Genomic DNA, 18,657 nt, shown 5'->3' with positions numbered 1-18,657 from the left:
AAATTTTGATTTTGGCCACCAGATGACAGCAGTGTCTGTGCAAAGTTTTAGACTGATCCAATGAACCATTGAATTTCTGTAAAAAAAAAATGTATCAAGACTGCCCAAATGTGCCTAATTGGTTTATTAATAAAGTTCATAACTGTGCACTCTCCTCAAACAATATAGCCTGGTATTCCTTCACTGTAATGTAAATTGGACAGTGCAGTTAGATTAACAAGAATTTAAGCTTTCTGACAATAACAGATGGTGTTACTAACATTGACAAATAATTGGGAAGAGTTGGTTGACCAACAGCAAATAGCATGCCCTACTTAGAGTTAGTTGTTGACATCTGTTAAAAAGGTTCAATTGGTCTACATTCAAACTAAAGATTGTCAATACCTCCGCTGGGTCTTATGAGAAGTACAAGGTCAAATACTCTGAATATCCTAATAATAACATCCAAAACTGGTGGCCTTCGTGGTTCACTTTAAGAATCCTTTTCATTAAAGTTTTTATATTTCACTAAGTTTATAAGATAACAAAATGTTGTTATATCCATCGACATGATTTGTTAGACGGTACACTACAAAACCTAAACTTGAGATCACTGACTTGACATCCGTGCTGCAGCGCATGCCGTTATGTCCTCGGACGAATGGCTGGGTAAGAGTTAAAAGTAGGTATGCCTGACCCTTAAAGTAGTGGGAACCGGGTCAGCTGAGTCTGCATAATGAGACGTCTCACTTTGCTGCTCTTTGGACTTGGGTTTGAACCAGCTGCTAAACCACCCTGAACTTGTTGCTCTGATCAGAAACACACACACACACACACACACACACACACACACACACACACACACACACACACACACACACACACACACACACACACACACACACACACACACACACACACACACACACACACACACACACACACACACAGACAGACACAGACACAGACAGACACACACAGACAGACAGAGAGGATCATTAAAACAAATCTCTGATTCTTATTTGATGCTGTGACATGACAACAGGCTTCAGGCTCTACCCACCTTGTTTTAGTTGGATTTTGTCTGTCTCTGTGGCCTTTCCCTCCTGCGTGATGGTGGCCTGGTGCCCTCCCTGCTGGCATTCCTTCTGACCTCCATAGCCATACTTCTGATCATACTGTTGACCATACCCTGCCACCGGCATCTTCCCAACATTTATATGGGACGATGAATGTTTTCACATGATTGATTTGATTAATTAATTATTTGTTTATTTAGATGCAATTCAGCTCTTAGCTGCAAACGTTGTACACCTTGACAATAAACATAACTTTACAATGAGTATACACATAAAATATAGCACCACTAACACAAACAGCAGGTGCTCAGTAAATAACTAGACATTTTCAAAGAGATTCAATTCAATGCTAATTCGCATGTGCCAATTGGTGGTATGTTTGTGTATCGCATGTAATGCATGTTCGGTAGTCAATAAAACTCCCAAGGACTCACCATGCCTGGGCCAGAAGAATGATCAGCCTCTAGAAGAGTACAATGAAATCAAAGCATGAAGTCCACATATCACAGTTAACGACAGAAACATGTAAGATGATACACAAAATATGTAAAAAGGAGTGAACATAAATGAGAATGTTTAATATTAAATCACCAGAAACAGGTGTGAATCATGAGTATGTTTGCTCAATCAAAACCAGGACCCTCATCCCTCGTCTCACCTAACGTGGCTGAAGGACGCTGATGTTGAAGCTGAGCATAGACAGTGTCTGTGTTGTGGTAACTGTAGTCCTGACCCCCTGCCACAAGGGGCACTGCAAGCTGAGTGTTAGAAGCCATGACTGGCAGCAGAGGTGGGACGTTGATCTGCTGTGCCTGCACGTGCATCACCCCTCACTGAAAGGTCACCGGTGTCTGATTCTAAATGGAAACCAAAGCAGAAACCGGGGGTGCATTTCACATTGGTAGTGGATGAGGTAAGTTCCCGCTTACTATGTAAATGCTTTGAGCATCCAATAAATCAATTATTCATTGAAATAATGATCTGGGACTGTAGGTTTACCTGAATATACTCTGCTCTCCTCATTGGCCCTCTGCTGGTGACAGGTATGTTTCACTACAACCGCAGCTCCCCATCTAAGCAAATGCATGCGTTTTAACCATAGCATCTTAATGTGCAATGAATGTTTTGGAGGAGAGAAAAAACACATCATTAAGATTATGAGAGCCAATTGAAGAATTAACGAGTATGGTATTGTTATTCATTTATCATTTGGTTGATAAAAACGGATCATAATGTAGTAATAACAATGCTATCAGTGTCTATGTCAGGTCAAACATTGTGCAGGTAGAGACACGTTAAAACCAGACACCTGTCTTGCCAGCTGGACTATAGTAAATACTTACCACCTCAGCAACCTTGACATAAGTGCCTACTGACATAATTTCACTCACCAGTACCAGTGGACTATACTGTAGGCTAATATCCATATCTATCCTAATATCCAGGCATTAGTGAATCCCATTTATGACCATTATTCAATCAACAACAAATCCCTACTCTACACAAGGTTGTTTGTACCCAATAAATATGTTTTATGGGCCTCCCGGGTGGCGCAGTGGTCTAAGGCCACCTGTGGCTGTTCCACCAGAAACTCTGGGTTTGATCCCAGGCTCTGTCGCAGCCGGCCGTGACCGGGAGGTCCATGGGGCGACGCACAATTGGACTAGCATCGTCTGGGTTAGGGAGGGTTTGGCCGGTAGGGATATCCTTGTCTCATCGCACACTAGTGACTCCTGTGGCGGGCCGGGCGCAGTGCACGCTGACCAGGTCACTAGGTGTACAGTGTTTCCTCCAACATATTGCTGCTGTAGCCAGCTAGGGTCCTGTGGGCAGCTGTCGTCAGCTGTGTCACTGAGTTGTCCCATTCCCTCATACTGATTCAGCCCCTCTGCCAACTGAGGGGAGAGGACACACACAGAGGGGAAGTGCTGAGCAAACACACACCATTAGTATTTTTTTAGGCACTACAGTTCAGTAGATTAGGGGCCCAAAATTGGCAACTGGTTTTGGCCATGGCCCAATTTTGTTGCTGTTGCAAATAGCAGGCCCCAAAATAGTCTTTCACTACAAATTGAACAACATTTTAAACACATCTGGTTAATATATAATCAATTTGACAATAAAATAATAATTATGATCTGATTACACTGATAAAAATCACAAAAAAAACACCTTTCAATGAAGAGAAAATGTCGCTTTAAAAATGTCTAATAAGAAAGGTTGACAATGAAAATAGAATTTTCAGGGAAGAATGGATAGAGAAATATTTATTCTTATCATATTTCTCCAATGTCAAACCAGAGGTGTCTTGTTTGCAACGAAACTGTCGCTGTTTGCAAATAATTAAATATTATAAGTTCTTATGAATCTAAACCTGGTAACCTACTTTAAAAAAATATTACCTTTCCACCCAGACAGAGGCCTGACTGACACAGAAAAATGTAATCTTCAACTGCTGGCTACTTGTCCATTACTTAACCCAACAACAGGGGTGCATTCCTAAAAGCTACCTGGGTATAAGCATCTTATCATTTCACAGTGAATAGCTCAATTTATAGCGACAGAATAGCAAAGTAAATTGTTTGTCTCCTTGTCTTCTCGAATATAGAAGGCCAGAGCTCAGTCTCAAAATAAGACTAAAGACTAAAGATATCACCATATACCTTGGAGTCGTGGGCAATTTAAAGCTATTTTCTAGCATTTGGCATCACAGATTTAAGCATTTTTATAGAATGTTTTATATAATCAGATTCCATTTTAAGCTAACAAGGGGTATCCTTTTTGACATTTTCTTTAACAAAGGGTATGCCATACCCTCAAATACCCTCAGAATTCAAGCTCTGGTTTTAACCAAACACAAAAGCCCTTCACAGACACAGAGGTATTAAGGAGTGCATGGTGAGATGACAGTATTGGAGGATTTGGCTTAATACAAATCTATGGACACCATAATTGTGTCTGTCAAACAGGTAGGCCTACCTCTTATTTCTTAAATAGGAAGAAATAGGCTCCAACAAAGCCCTCTAGATGTTAGTGAAGTTGAATTCAAATTAAGATTTTTTTTTTAAATGAATGAATCAACTGACTTTCAGTACCATGCGCTGCCTACCTCGGTTTGATTATGCCGTGGCCATTGCTTCACATTTCAGCACTACAAAGCTGACCACCCATGCAAAAATGTATGTATACATTACTGTAAGTTGCTTTGGAAAAGAATGTCTGCTAAATGGCATATATAATATATGATTATATAATGTTGTGGTTGAAAGCATTGTTTTACCATGGAAACAGCAGGGATCCTCCCAGAGAGGAGCTGAAAAAGGGTCTGAAGCGGGTCGCTGGGAGGTAGCTGGTCTGCAAACCTGCTGTAGAGATGCCATAGAGATGACTAAAGCCATGAAAATACTGAATGTCATTTGCAATATTAAAATGTGCAAGTTAAATAAAAATGAAAAATATCAGTTGTTATGCTTCAATAAATAATTAAATATTCACTATTTGCAGTTGCTGAATGTATTTTCAATACGAATCAACAATAAAGAACTGTATTGCGGTTTTGATATGCAGTACCAGTCAAAAGTTCGGACACACCTTCTCATTCAAGAGTTTTTCTTTATTTTAAGAATTTTGAACATGCTATAATAATAGTAAAGACATCATAACTATGAAATAACACATATGGAATCATGTAGTAACCAAAAAAAGTGTTAAACAAATAAACATGTATTTTATATTTGCGATTCGTCAAAGTAGCCACCCTTTGCCTTGATGACAGCTTTGCACAAGCTTGGCGTTTTTTCAACCAGCTTCACCTGGAATGCTTTTCCAACAGTCTTGAAAGAATATAGAATATATGCCATTTAGCAGACGCTTTTATCCAAGAGTTCCCACATATGCTGAGCACTTATTGGCTGATTTTCCTTCACTCTGCGGTCCAACTTATCCCAAACCATCTCAATTGGATTGAATATTGTCACTCTGACAGAGCTCCAGAATTCCTCTGTGGAGATGCTTGTGAATATTTCCTGAAATCTTTCCCGGACTAGCTGTCTTGGTTTTCTGATTACTTGATATTTTATTGCACACCTGTATTTGGAGAGTTTCTCCCATTCTTGTTCCAGAAGGACAACCATCTCTGCAGCACTCCACAAATCAGGCCTTTATGGTAGAGTAGCCAGATGGAAGTCACTCCCTACGGTGAAGCATGGTGGTGGCAGCATCATTCTGTGGGGATGTTTTTTTAGAGGCAGGCAGGGACTGGGATACTATTCAGGATTAAGGGAAAGATGGAGGAATGTACAGAGAGATCCTTGATGAAAACCTGCTCCAGAATGCTCAGGACCTCAGACTTGGGCGAAGGTGCGCCTTCCAATAGGACAACAACCCTAAGCACACAGCCAAAACAACGCAAGAGTAGCTTCGGGACAAGTTTCTGAATGTCCTTGAGTGGCCCAGCCAGAGCCTGGACTTGTACCTGATCAAACATCTCTGGAGAGACCTGAAAATAGCTGAGCAGCGACGCTCCCTATCCAACCTGAGAGAAGTTGAGAGGATCAGCAGAGAAGAATGGGAGAAACTCCTCAAATACAGGTGTGCAAGCTTCTAGCATCATACCCAAGAAGACTCTGGGCTGTAATCGCTGCCAAAGGTGCTTCAACAAAGTACTGATTAAGGGTCTGAATACTTATGTATATGTGATATTTTTTTATACATTTGCTAAAATTTCTAAAAGCCTGTTTTTGCTTTGTCATTATGGGTTGTGTGTAGATTAATGAGGGGGGGAAATTATATATATATATACTCTCCCCAGCCTCACTCCTCCCCCCTCATCCTCGTCTCCATTCGCCTCTCCCTCCTGCTCCCTCCCAGGCTGGGAATTCCCAGCTCCATCCAACTCCCCCACTCATGTGGCCTTACTGGCCCAAAAACGCATTCTCTCCCTAGGCATGGACGCACTGCTGATTATGCAGTATGAAGAGTTGGGTTACGATGTCAAGCAGTTCACAAGGATATTATGATATAGTCCATCTCTGTGTATTTTTGACTGAGCAGTTCACAGGGTTCACAACAGGAATACCCTTGCTTAGATCATAGGAAGAAGACAGCAGCTGTAAGTGAGTGACCAAAGTACTGCAGGATAGAAACAGTGTATATGTCCCAAATAGCACCCTATTCCCTACATGGTGTGCCACTTTCGACCAGGATCCATAGGGCTCTGGTTCAACGTAGTGCACTATGTAGGGAATAAGCTGCCATCTGGGACAAAGACAGTATATATAGATTTTACTTATGAAAGTCCGGAGAAAGATCAATCTTCTAGGAATTAATTAAAGACTTAATATCCCTATGAGGGGGTGTTTATGACCTGTAAAAAGTGCCACTGAAAACAAAATATCAAACAGTCAATTCAATTTACTATGAGGACAAATATTCTATCTATGTTGTAATGTCTCAGAGATAATGCTGTTCCATGCACTCACCTGTTCCACAGTGATATAGAACCTGTTGTCCATCTTGCTGGCCAGGAACAGGGCGTGTCCCCACAATCCACTCTTCATGGCCGACTCTAGGGCCTCATGCGAAAGAACCATAAAGGTGATGTGGAGGAGATGTGAATGAGGCGTGGAGGGAGGCATGGGAAAGCGTGAAGGAACGATGGGAAGGTGTGGGGGAGGTGTGAAGGAACTGTGGGGGGAGACGTGGGGAGGCATGGGGAGGTGTAAGGGAGATGTGGGAGAGCTAGCAGAGGGGGATCTGTGAGTCTAAAGTATCTGGAGGAGACATGAGGCGTGGGGAGTTATGATGGAGGCATAGGGCAGGGGTGAAGGAGGTGTGAAAGAACATGGAGGAGATGTGGAAGGGTTGCAGAAGAACACAGTGTCAGGGGTTAGTGTTGGAGGAGTAAGAGGATAGTCCTGGTGTAACATTAGTCAGACAGTAATGTGTCAACTATGCTGTCTTTGTGGTTTTAATCAGTGTTATACACCGTCTATTACTCTCAGAATACATAGGAGATTACTTTACCATTAATCTTACTAAATATCTCTGATATAAATAGAGAGGGGAACAGTGAGGAGCGAGACCAAAAAAGAGAGAGAAAGACACAGACCGACAAACTGAGACAGGGACAGAGAGTTTACCCTAACCTTCTTCCGTCCAGCCAGGAGAAGCTTGGCGTATCCCTGCATATCCTTCTCCGTGAACTCAGCTATATAGACACTAGTGGCTGCCCCTGTTAGTAGGTCTGCTCCATCCAAGGCGTTTGTCTCAGGACTTGGGGCCCTCGCTCAGATCTATGAGGGTAATGTAAAAATGTAACATTTTTTATCATTAGCAATTATTTACAGGCTTTAAAAAATATATATTTTACTTAATATATATCCAGTAGACACAAAACATCTTCCTCGGTACGTGTGGTGTGGTGTCCTCTACATATTAGGGTAGGGGCCTCTGAGCCTTCACTGCCTCCTGAACCATATTGTCCCTGAGAGTTCCTCATCAGCAGCACTGCCATGTCTGAGCCAACAATACGCTGAATGAATCCATGGAGATTTAAAAAAAAAGGGTAATGTTAGAATGAGTTTGTGGGTGGGCACAGCGCTTCACAGATAATGCTGATAATCCAACTTCCACAGACTGGGATAACAATAGATGTTTGTTGCGTGTAGTTTGGGCCATCTTGGCCAATTTGTGATATTTCAAGAGCAATAAGAGAAAGGGGTTTCACCTAATATAAGAGAGTGAAGAGATGTTCACCTACTCCATTTTGGCTGAACAGCAGTACAAAGGATTCCAAAGGAGGCCGGCAGAGTCATGCAGGCTTCTGCCCTCTGGTGGGCAAAACACATGGCATCTACTTTGTGCAGGTCTTCCCTTTAAAGGAGAAGAAACTCAAATTAAAAGTAATGCACAGATAAAGACTCATAAACCACGCTTCTATCCAGTTAAGTAAAGTCATACCGTATACAATTTTATTGACATGGTGAGATCTTTTTGTTTCTGTAATATTAATTATGAAAGAAATGGTGGTGGAAACGCCTTTATGCGGAAATATTCATATAATAGCTATCATGCCGAAGTAAACTTGGAGTCACAAGAATATGGTGTGTGATCTTCCCACTATGACTCGGGAAACCATACAGTTTATTAGACTACAGATGAAATAAATGGGAAACTTCACAGGGTGTTGAAAGTACACAGTGACCTCCTTTCCAATAGATATCGAAGGTATTATTCTGGTGACATGATGATTGAAGCTTGACTGCCGTTTTGTAAATAAAAATAATCTTGCTCTTCTCCATAATAATCTCATCATGTCGACTAGCCTAGCCGCACCGTTTGTGCGAGCTGTTGGCTAGAGCACACATGCAAAGACCAGAGGAGGCACATTTGCTATTTAACACAACAGTTTCTGTGACAAAACTATCGGTAGAGTTGAAAATGCGATGGAAACAGTTTGAATATTTATTCAAACATAAGCGGAAAAAGTATATTTGGCGTACAATACATCATCACGCAGTACCATTGCTGTAATTACAGCAATTAGAAACACACCACTGGTGGGAAAATGCTTTATGCAGATTTGAGAATATTTGCATGAAAACCTGTCGCCAATTGGATGGAAACCTAAGTTAGCTACTGACACAATTATGACAGTAAACCGTCATGTTTTCCATGCGTTTTAAGTGCCTGTTTTTAGTGTCTCTAGAACAGTTTGGTGAGTTGTGGGGAAACCATTAATTTTTTTGTGAATAGTTATTTGGTCAGTGTTTTCTACTTTGCATGCATGACCAATACATAATCACATACAACGTAGTATGCAAGTGCGGATATCGGGTTTGAGACTGTAAAATACCTAGCCAGCGGCCCAGGAAATGATCTCATGTCCCGCTGCTCCCGTTTCCCCCAGAATTATATGCAGACAAAACAAAGTCAGCCTCTCAGTAACACAACAACAGAAACGTCTAACACGACGGCTCAATGTTGATAAGAACAGCTCAACAGCTCATCCAATCCAAACGAATCAGCCTGGATGCCTACTGTATTCACTATAATGATTGCGACTCCTTCCTCCTAACCTGCTAATTCAACACGACAATTCTGTCCCGAATATATACCCTACTCCATACTAATACTGTACCTCCAGACTGTGTAGTTCCACCTTCCCTGGGTCTCCCTGCATGGCCAGACCTGGACTGACCCGGATCAACTGTCCGCATCAGAGCAGTGATGCCAATCTAGCAATTTTGTTGCTAGATTTATCAACTTTTCAGACTACCCTGGTAACTTTTTTTCCAAACAGCACCTAGCAACAAATGTATCTACTTTAAAAATGTATTTGGAACTTTTAACAACATTTGAAAAGCTAAAATGCACGCATTTCCCTCTAAATAACACAACAACTATTGTTTTCTGTCACACACTCAGTCACAACACGCGTGCCTGACTGCAAAAGTTCATTGTGAGTGACGTCAGCAGCAGGCAGGCCAGCAGCAATTTCAGCAAATTGCAAATCATTGTTGGCTGACTGCAGCAGTAGTAGCATGGGTTCGACGAGCCAAACCCAATGAATATAGTTGGTCACGAATGTTTGATCTTGAACATAACTTACAACATCAATCAGCATGTTTCAATCAAAATTGTACAGAAAAGAGTGTGAGTCTGTACCTGAACAAATGTCAAATCATATTTATTGTAGAGATGGCAAGTCAATTTGAGTAACGTTATCGTGTATTCTACGTAATTACGCAGTTTTACGTTATCACGCAATGACATCACAAAGTCATTTAGCAACAAATCAACCTTCCTCTAGCAACTTCCCCTGAAAATTAGTTGGCAACACTGGTCCAGAGCATGAGGTAAAGTATTTCAGAGGGGCAGTTGCCTTAGGAACAGCTGCATGCTCTAAGGAGAGAATATGCCTATTATCATAATTAATATTATCACCTTCATGGGGGATATTGAAAGTGCTGTAATGAGTGTTCATTAGACTTGAGGATAACCTGTTAACATCATTGTGCTCTTTTGTTTTTAGTGGTATACAGCCCTACAGCTAAGTAAGTGTATACCATTATGTGACCCCTGTTTCTAAGAGACAACCCTACAATATTTGGGTGGAGATTACATGTAACTCAAGGCTTACCTGTGTCTGCTGTGCTCCAGGTGGCTTGTGGGGCAGGTTCAGTCTGTTCAGCATCGTTGATGTACTGGCTCAGCTCATAGCTACTGGAGGACAGGCCTGACGCCTTGAAACTTGCCAGAGTCCCAGGAGCATAACAGGAGGTCTGGAGGACAAGACTAGCCAAACCAAGATAGGAGAATGAGTGCGGATGGGGAACATCATTACAACCAAGTTCCTAAAATAAGTATTAAACAGAGTGGGAAAACAGCAACACAGATCTGTACAGTATCTTTGTTAGAAGAAATTAATATAATTTATTGATCATAATATTTAAATGTTTACCTCTGTACCAGCCTCCCCATTATCTCTAGAACGGCCTTGCGGAAGGAATAGCTACACTGTTTGTATTCGGTCATGTTTCCGGTCATACAGCGTTCCTCAATTGAGTTCCCTGAATTCCTATCGGACCTAATATTCTAATTTTTGGTGACTTTAATATTCACATGGAAAAGTCCACAGACCCACTGCAAAAGGCTTTCGGAGCCATCATCGACTCAGTGGGTTTTGTCCAACATGTCTCTGGACCTACTCACTATCACAGTCATACTCTGGACCAAGTTTTGTCTCAAGGAATAAATGTTGTGGACCTTAATGTTTTTCCTCATAATCCTGGACTATCAGACCACCATTTTATTATGTTTACAATAACTGTATCCATTTCATGTTTTTCTTTAATCATGCAGTGGAGAAAAGAAACAGCACTGCTGCCTTACATATAGCCAGGCTGGTATAATAAAACCTCCATATTGGGAAAGGAAAAAGTTAGAGGACTGGTGGGAGGCCCATATCACTAGTGTATTTTAAGGACACACCTATCTATGAATGATCAGTTAGGCAATGTTTTAGATATTTCAAGATAGGCTTCCTCAATACAAAGAAGCCTATAAATAGTATTCAAGTAGGATATTCGACTCCTTCTGCACTATTCTGCACACAACATCAGATAACTATAATGATACAAATTCTTAAATGCAAGTGAACAGAAACGTCCACACTACAAGGATAACCACAATAACAGTAGAGAACGACAACGCTAGCCGTTGTTGTGATCACTTTTCAATAGCGCGTTCTATTGGAGCGTTCTAGGTTCTAGGTGCGCGAGGAATAGATGCTAGGAGGGGAGAGGATGTGAGGCAGAGCGCACGGTGAGCTTTCCTGAATAACTGGGCATGTGAGCATATTGGTGTCAGTCAACATTAATTATAGGACGGCTTGGGAGAGAGCACATCTCAGTATCAGAAGACCATATTTCCCCATGTTATCTGTTAACGCTGATACATCCTGACAAAACATACCATATGAGTGACCTGCTAATGTAGCCTACCTTTCTGGACCTTGTAAACGGTCAATAGACCCATAACTGATCCAAATGGTTGCATAAGCAGGCCTAGGCTGTATGCAGTTGTTTCGGCATGAAAGACGCATTCAAAACAGGACCTTTGAGCTGTTATTCAAATTAGCCTATACATCACTGCACTAACAACATAGGCCTAATCAACTGTGGAGCATTGCGTGCCCGGGGACTGCAGAGTGCAGCTTGGAGGAACGCTCAGATCTGACATTTCATAATCTTTTCACTTTTTTTCTTGCACTTTGACAGGTAAATGTTCATATTTATATTATACCCCTAATATTTACCTAATTAATGCCCTAATATCTACTTAATATTTAGCTTCTTACTACACATCTCTAGTCTCTCTCTTTCAGCTTTTCTCGTGCGACATAGGCTAGGGTATACGCAAGCCTCTCTGCCATTCCTCTACTCTTGAAATCCCAGGAAAGGCTATATATAGGCTACAAACGCTATATGACATTTATTTTGAACATGTTTTATACTAGGCATAATAGCCTATTCGAGGAGAGAAGGATGCTTGCTCTTGTTAATAGTGGAATGTAAAATATGCCTACAGCATAGGACAAATTAATAGTTGGGGAAAGTTGAGGAGAGAGAGTGCATTGACATAATTTTGACCGGTGATCATCACATTGTTGCATGTATTGCGAATGGTTGCACCGGACAGACACAAATAAGATTCAAAATAATTGACAAACATTAGAAAAATGGAAATCACTTGAAAGCCACTTGACAACAAGGCAAGCAATGACATGCTGTACATACAGGCTAAACGGTGTTTGTTGTTGATACATTTAAATATGAGTTTCAATATTATTTTTCATTACATGTACATTGAAGTGTTATTTGCAGTTGTCACTATGACAATGAACACACCCTGAAAGACCAGATATCTGTGTTACCACCATATTAATAGGCCTAGAGGATGCATTGGATCAGTTGATAGACAGGTGTACAAAATAACCTTACACTTTCCTCTAGAGTGGATGTTTGCCAACAAGTTGTTGTCATGTATATTTGTGTCGTTATAGTAATCGTTCTTGGTGTGGATAGCCTACCATGTAAGCACGGAAATACATTGAGCCACTGATCATTATAACTTTACTATTTTCGCCACCAGGTGTCGCAGTGTACCTCTCTAGTTTAATGACGTGGTGATAAATTGCGGGGCGCTGCGCATTCGCGGGAACCACTTTAATCATTAGCATGTGACCAATGGGATTGGATATGCAAATATGAGGCGCTCGAACTCCTGTTTCCGCGTTAAATTCGTGGATTGGGAAAGGTGAGAGTAGAGTCAGATGCTCAAAGACGAGACGAGACGTGCAGACACACACGGACACTAAATTTCACTGGGACGTTACTGGAGGGACCATCAGTGAATATTCTGATTTCCACGTGGATAATTTTCCTATGTGCAATATGACTTTTGAGGAAACCAGTGGAGAAAACTCTATAGAAAGGTAAGATTATCTTTGCAACTTGTTAAATTTGTAACTGCTTGAGCACTAACTGTCAAACTCGTCTCCCTGTATGCACGAGTTTGCCCGAGCATGTCCAATCTAATTTAGCTAACTAGTTAGCAAGTTACAGTAACCTATATAGTTACTTTCTATATTGATGCAAGCTGACTAAATAACAATAAAGTCGTATACTTGTCTCAGTATGGTTACCTATTGTTTTGCACCCACAGGATGGATTCGGTGTCTAAAGCATTGGAGGAGGTTATCACCTCCGCGTTACCCCAAGGTTGCGTCACTGTAGGAGTCTACGAGGCAGCAAAGTCACTCAATTTGTAAGTGAAGCACGTTGCAAGAGATTATTAGTTACAGGCATAACGTGAACTACTATCCAAAAAGACCTATATTCTTAAACGACTAAATACGAGGAGTGAATGAAGTAGCTAAATTATTTTTCAATAGATTATTCTTAAGTTATTAAGCAGTAATACATCTACTCTGAAATAAGTTAATGACTCTATTACTGTAATGTTACTTGATTAGCTAGCTAATTGTATTGACATTTAATTCACCAGGGACCCGGATAATGTGGTACTGTGCCTCCTGGCCACAGATGAGGAGCAGGTCGTGGACGTGGCTTTACAGATCCACTTCACCCTGATTCAGGCTTTCTGCTGCGAGAACGACATCAACATCCTGCGGGTCAGCAACATGAGGCGCCTCGCTGAGATACTTGGAGGAGTGAAGCCTGGAGAAGAGCCCATGGACCTGCACTGTGTACTAGTTACTGTACGTTTCATTACATTGTTCCTACTTCCATATCCCTGGCTTTTCATCTACTTAACAGTGCTGGACTTTGATATCAAATCCTCAGGTGGGGTCTCTGCCGGTGTGGTTCATTATACCAGCTAGGCTATAATAAAATGTTTCATGGATGCTAAAGATTTGCAGTTCAGGAGCTTTGAGTACAGCATGAAAGGCCTAGCCCTAGATGGATGCAAATACTTGATTTTAACAGTCACCACATCTGGCTTGGTAGTTATGTCTTCATTCATTGCTCGGCTCTTTGAAGGTTGATCCAGCTGACTGCAGCTGCATGATCTGCAGTGTGTCTGTGATGTGGCTTTCCTAGTAGTCTGACGTAGCCTACGCTGGCTGCAGTACTGCGAGTGATCTGACTCCAGTTACTAGGGCTGCATCCAAATGGCACCCTATTCCCTACATAATGCACTACATTGGGCCCTGGGCAAACAGTAGTGCACTACATAGTTCAGGGGTAGGCAACCCTGTTCCTGGATTGCCGGAGGTACTGCGGGATTTTGTTCCAACTAGGCACCACACGTGACCAACTGAGCTAATTGATCAGTTCAGTGATTACCTAAGTTCAACACCTCGTCTCCCAGGTCAGTTAAACCAAAAACCTGAAGTGCCTGAGGCACCCCAGGACCAGGGTTGCCTACCCGTTATATCGAGAAAAGGGTGCCATTTGCGACGTAACCTAGACGTTCGTGGCCAAGTTAGCGTAGCGATGTGTACTCTTAACTGCTCTTCCTGTGGGCCGCTAGTACTTTTTCAAACCCACGTTCCAGGAAATAAAGCTTCGCTCATAGGAGAAAGAGGATGAATGATGGCACGTTTACAGAGAGACTCTTAGAATGCAGAAGTCAGCACGGAGGCATTTTTATGCCCTGCTCATACACTTCCTTAGTAGTGATCTGATCTGTGAGGCCCACTATCAGGTCATACCTCACGCTGCAGAGAACCCTTATCTGATTACGGTTGTTAAATTGTGTTTCCTTCTATTTGATGCATATGTTTAGAAAGCACAGCGATAGGCTAGATGTGTGGTTATTTACTGTGTGCGCAGTTATAATTACCGCATTTGTATAGAACCCTCAGGCCTAACTGATTAGGACTGTTCTACATTTCTAAGACCTACTTGTCTGTATTTTAATGTATACGTTTACAGAAAGCAGCATTGGCCGAACTGTTTTTGTTTTCCATTTCTTTTTCACAGAAGTCAAGCACGTGCAAGGACCCAGCTCTGAGCAAAGTGAATCGCTTCTGTAGAGACAGTCGAATACTGGACCAGTGGGTCCCCATCATCAACTTACCTGACCGATGAGCAAGCAGCATGGACTCCACGTGACTACTTTATATTGAAGCACAGCACACTGCACTAGATCTGTGTAATAATGCCTTGGTTGGAACTCATGAACAAACCTCATTCAACAGAGGGAAGGAGAATAAGAGAACCTGCTGGATCAGTGTGGATTTTATGCTGAGGATTTCAGCTGAGGTAAAGGGATTTAGCATTCTGGATTCCAGGACTGCCAAGGTAACAATGTTATGACTAATGCGAAGGTAGCGATTGGTCGTTGGCATGACTTGATCCTCATGCCCAGGCGCTGCCATTACAGGAAGCTGACTCATGTAAGCACACAGCAGAGCAGACATACACACGTAGTGCTGAGCAGAGCAGAGTGCACAAGGCAGCAAGGGATTGGAATCTCCTGGATGCTCGAAGGACTGACTCCAAGGACCATACTCAAGGACAGAACTAAACCAAACTAGAGTTTTCTGAACTGGACCGGAGTAGTCTGGACTAGTCTGGGACTACAGGATGGATCAAATTTCCATGTGGGTATACTCTGCATGTTAAAGGTTTATGCAATTTTATCAGTAACTTACTGTATTATTCAAGTTGTTGTGGATGGGAAAAGAGTCTCTGGCTCATTAACATATTATGGTCAGCCTTGTAAGAGGCTATATTTGTTGCACCCGTGGTGAGAATGCTGAGCCCCCAAAGAATACAGTAATATACTGTATTTTAGGGATTCTACAAACCTTGTCCTGAAACTCTACAGTAGCCAATTGCTGCCAGTCATATACTGTAATTCAGAATACAGTACCAATACCGCATTTTTGGAGCGCCAAAAAATGTTGGAACACTCATTAACATATGTTGATGCGTGTCTTGTAAGAGGCTATATTTGTTGCATCCGTTAGTGAGAGTACCAATTTACGTGATACAGTATGTGGTAGTGGTTCCCTAACAATGCAATGTATATAGGGGACAGATCAGAGTGTCAGCAAGTCTCAAACCTTTAATAGTTGAGTGGTGATCTATTTTGATCTGTTTTGCCCTTTAGTCACTGTCAGTTTAGAAGCCTTTGTTAAAGCATAACGTGCAAGTAATATAAAACAGCTAGTATTCATTAATATGCTGTAATATGAAAATGCCAACAGCCAACCTGCTTTTCTAATCCCTTGTAATTACAGTAAAATACTGTATTTTCTTACAGTTTAGTGACTGTTACTGTGTTTCATTGCTCTGACATCAAGTTACCATGAATATCTCTATTGTATTGGCACTATCCAGAGATTGTCAGCGATATATCATAAGATATCTTGTTGTAATTATAATAATTTTGAGGACCAATGTATCTTTAACTACAACATTTTCAGTAATGGTTTTTTTAAAAAAAATGTTTTACTTGCTATGACTGTGATATGTATTTTTCTTTTCTTATCTACCTTGGTTGAATGCACTGACTAAGTTGCTAAGGACAAGAGTACCTGCTAAATTACCAAAATGCTAAAATTAAAATAAAACATTTGCAAAGAACACTGGGTAATGTGTCGCTGCATGGGGAATTCCAGTAATATACTCTAAATTAGAATACAGTAACATTTTTGGTACTGCAAAATCTATTACCATAATGTATTACAGTAGTTGTACTGTAAAATAAATTATAGTAAATTATTGGCCAATTTCTGCCAGTAAGTTAGTGTACATTGTACAGGAAACGTTCTAGTGTGGAAAAAATACATCACAACTGTAATTTATATGATCTTGATTATTTCTGAAATTGTTATTTTGAGAATTATTTAAATTAAGAGGGAAGGTCTTGTTTAGGTCATTATCAGCACAAACCAATGTATTGACTTAAACATTAACTTTGTTGTTTTGTTTAATTCAATGTTTATGTTAATTTAATGAATTGATGTCGCAATGTTCATCAACAGCTACCTTTGCAGAGAAATAAACAAAACTGAACTAAACATTTAATTGCTTTGCTTTTTTGGATTTTATGCAGTGAGCTATGAGCATCACTCAGCGGGTTTCTGAGTTACCTGTTAGGGACACATGAGTCCGGACTTATAATGCTTCTCTGTGAAGGCAGTGGAAATCAGGGCCCCCCTCAGCTGCAGGTGTTGACTAACAGCCTCAGTTCAGGTGAATGGCATGCAACGCTTTCAAGTGACCTCACATATTCAGCTGAGTAAAGAAAGTTTCGAGGATGTGTGCACGGTTTAACCTGGTGCAACAGGCTAGCACTTAGTTTAGCTTATATTTATAATGAAACATGTCTTAACAATACAATGCATCCCTCCATTGACACCAGTGGTAAACACCACAGCGTGTCTGTTATTAAAAGCCCTCGTAACAACCGTTCCACACTCTGCGCTCACATCTTAACAAAACATATCATTAACCATCACTCACGAGGGAGAAGGATAATTCCCACACATGTAGCTTCCTTCTGTGAACAGCAGCATCCGTGTGTGTGTGATCACAATGACAGCCCTTGCTGTCACTGGGCCTTCTATTCAAACACACAAGGGGATAAACAACAGTCCCCTGACAGAGCCAAAAACAGCCAGAGAGGAAAGAAAATATATATTACTAGCCAGCACACTCAGAGGACACCAGAACTTAATGTGTATGTGTGTAGCAGAGCATGGGGACAAAGCCCTCAAAGAGCAGCTGATAAAACGATGAGTGTGTGACTATGAATCAAGACTAAGTGAGAGTACGGGAGTACGGGAGGGTACTACTGATTTCATAATAGCTATAAATAGACCCTATGAATGGAGGTGATGCAGAGCTGGCTGTTAACCCCCTGTTGTCATGCAGGCCTGAAATACGGCTGTTCAATGATGCATGTGTGTAACGTAGCTTTCACAGCCTTACCGGGGGGAGTGGGAATAGAGTGAGAATAGAGGCGAGTTGCAGGTCTGTCCTGCTAGCCCTATGTGGAATGGAATGCAGGGGTGTATGAATAGGGTGGCTACTACCTTCTCCAGAGGTAGCGATCTAGTGGTTTTACAGGAGTTAAAATACTGCAAGTAAGGAATGGTGCGTCAGTCAGGTGGGTGACTGGAGGTTAGGAGAAGGCCAGTACACTGCAACCTCACTCCTCTGAACTTTAACTCCTATTTTCCATTTCCACAAGAGTCATGGAAAATAGCTGGGCTGGGGGTACCACCAGTGAAAGTCATCACATGACACTGATGACGGGAATTCAGCAGGGAGGAGCAAGCAACGACAAATGAACAGAACAGTTTGCGGACGACACAACAGTGGTAGGCTTGATTACCAACAACGACGAGACGGTCTACAGGGAGGAGGTGAGGGCCCTCGGAGTGTGGTGTCAGGAAAATAACCTCACACTCAACGTCAACAAAACTAAGGAGACGATTGGACTTCAGGAAACAGCAGAGGGAACACCCCCCTATCCACATCGATGGAACAGTAGTGGAGAGGGTAGCAAGTTTTAAGTTCCTCGGCATACACATCACAGACAAACTGAATTGGTC

At 41.5% G+C, this 18,657-nt stretch overlaps 1 protein-coding gene and 2 long non-coding RNA genes across 12 annotated transcripts; 2 read left to right on the top strand and 1 right to left on the bottom strand.

Annotated features, from left to right (window-relative positions):
• Positions 1-109: 109 nt before the first annotated feature.
• On the bottom strand, positions 110-9,503 carry LOC124037901. Of its 10 annotated transcripts, none has more exons than XR_006839256.1 (11): positions 9,199-9,503; positions 7,786-7,931; positions 7,491-7,590; positions 7,205-7,351; positions 6,539-6,829; positions 4,339-4,423; positions 2,058-2,953; positions 1,717-1,915; positions 1,493-1,521; positions 1,043-1,184; positions 110-788 (listed from the first exon to the last, which is right to left on the bottom strand). It is a non-coding gene; the product is annotated as an uncharacterized LOC124037901 (long non-coding RNA). The 10 variants fall into 10 exon arrangements; XR_006839260.1 differs by having other exon boundaries at positions 2,058-2,131; positions 2,577-2,953; positions 7,205-7,590; positions 7,819-7,931; XR_006839255.1 differs by having other exon boundaries at positions 7,819-7,931.
• Positions 9,504-9,645: 142 nt separating this feature from the next.
• Positions 9,646-10,641, top strand: LOC124037902. The gene is made up of 3 exons (XR_006839262.1): positions 9,646-9,916; positions 10,093-10,114; positions 10,221-10,641. It is a non-coding gene; the product is annotated as an uncharacterized LOC124037902 (long non-coding RNA).
• Positions 10,642-11,754: 1,113 nt separating this feature from the next.
• On the top strand, positions 11,755-17,118 carry LOC124037900 (growth arrest and DNA damage-inducible protein GADD45 alpha-like). The gene is made up of 4 exons (XM_046353132.1): positions 11,755-13,056; positions 13,287-13,388; positions 13,629-13,842; positions 15,071-17,118. Exons 1-4 carry the CDS (start codon positions 13,007-13,009, stop codon positions 15,176-15,178), a joined length of 474 nt encoding a protein of 157 aa, XP_046209088.1. The 5' UTR covers positions 11,755-13,006; the 3' UTR covers positions 15,179-17,118.
• Positions 17,119-18,657: the final 1,539 nt, after the last annotated feature.

The sequence above is a fragment of the Oncorhynchus gorbuscha genome, linkage group LG06 (assembly GCF_021184085.1).
Source record: "Oncorhynchus gorbuscha isolate QuinsamMale2020 ecotype Even-year linkage group LG06, OgorEven_v1.0, whole genome shotgun sequence".
In the NCBI taxonomy this organism is placed as follows: domain Eukaryota; kingdom Metazoa; phylum Chordata; class Actinopteri; order Salmoniformes; family Salmonidae; genus Oncorhynchus; species Oncorhynchus gorbuscha.
Note: the sequence above shows the minus strand (reverse complement) of the source record. Positions and strands in the feature narration are given on the sequence as shown.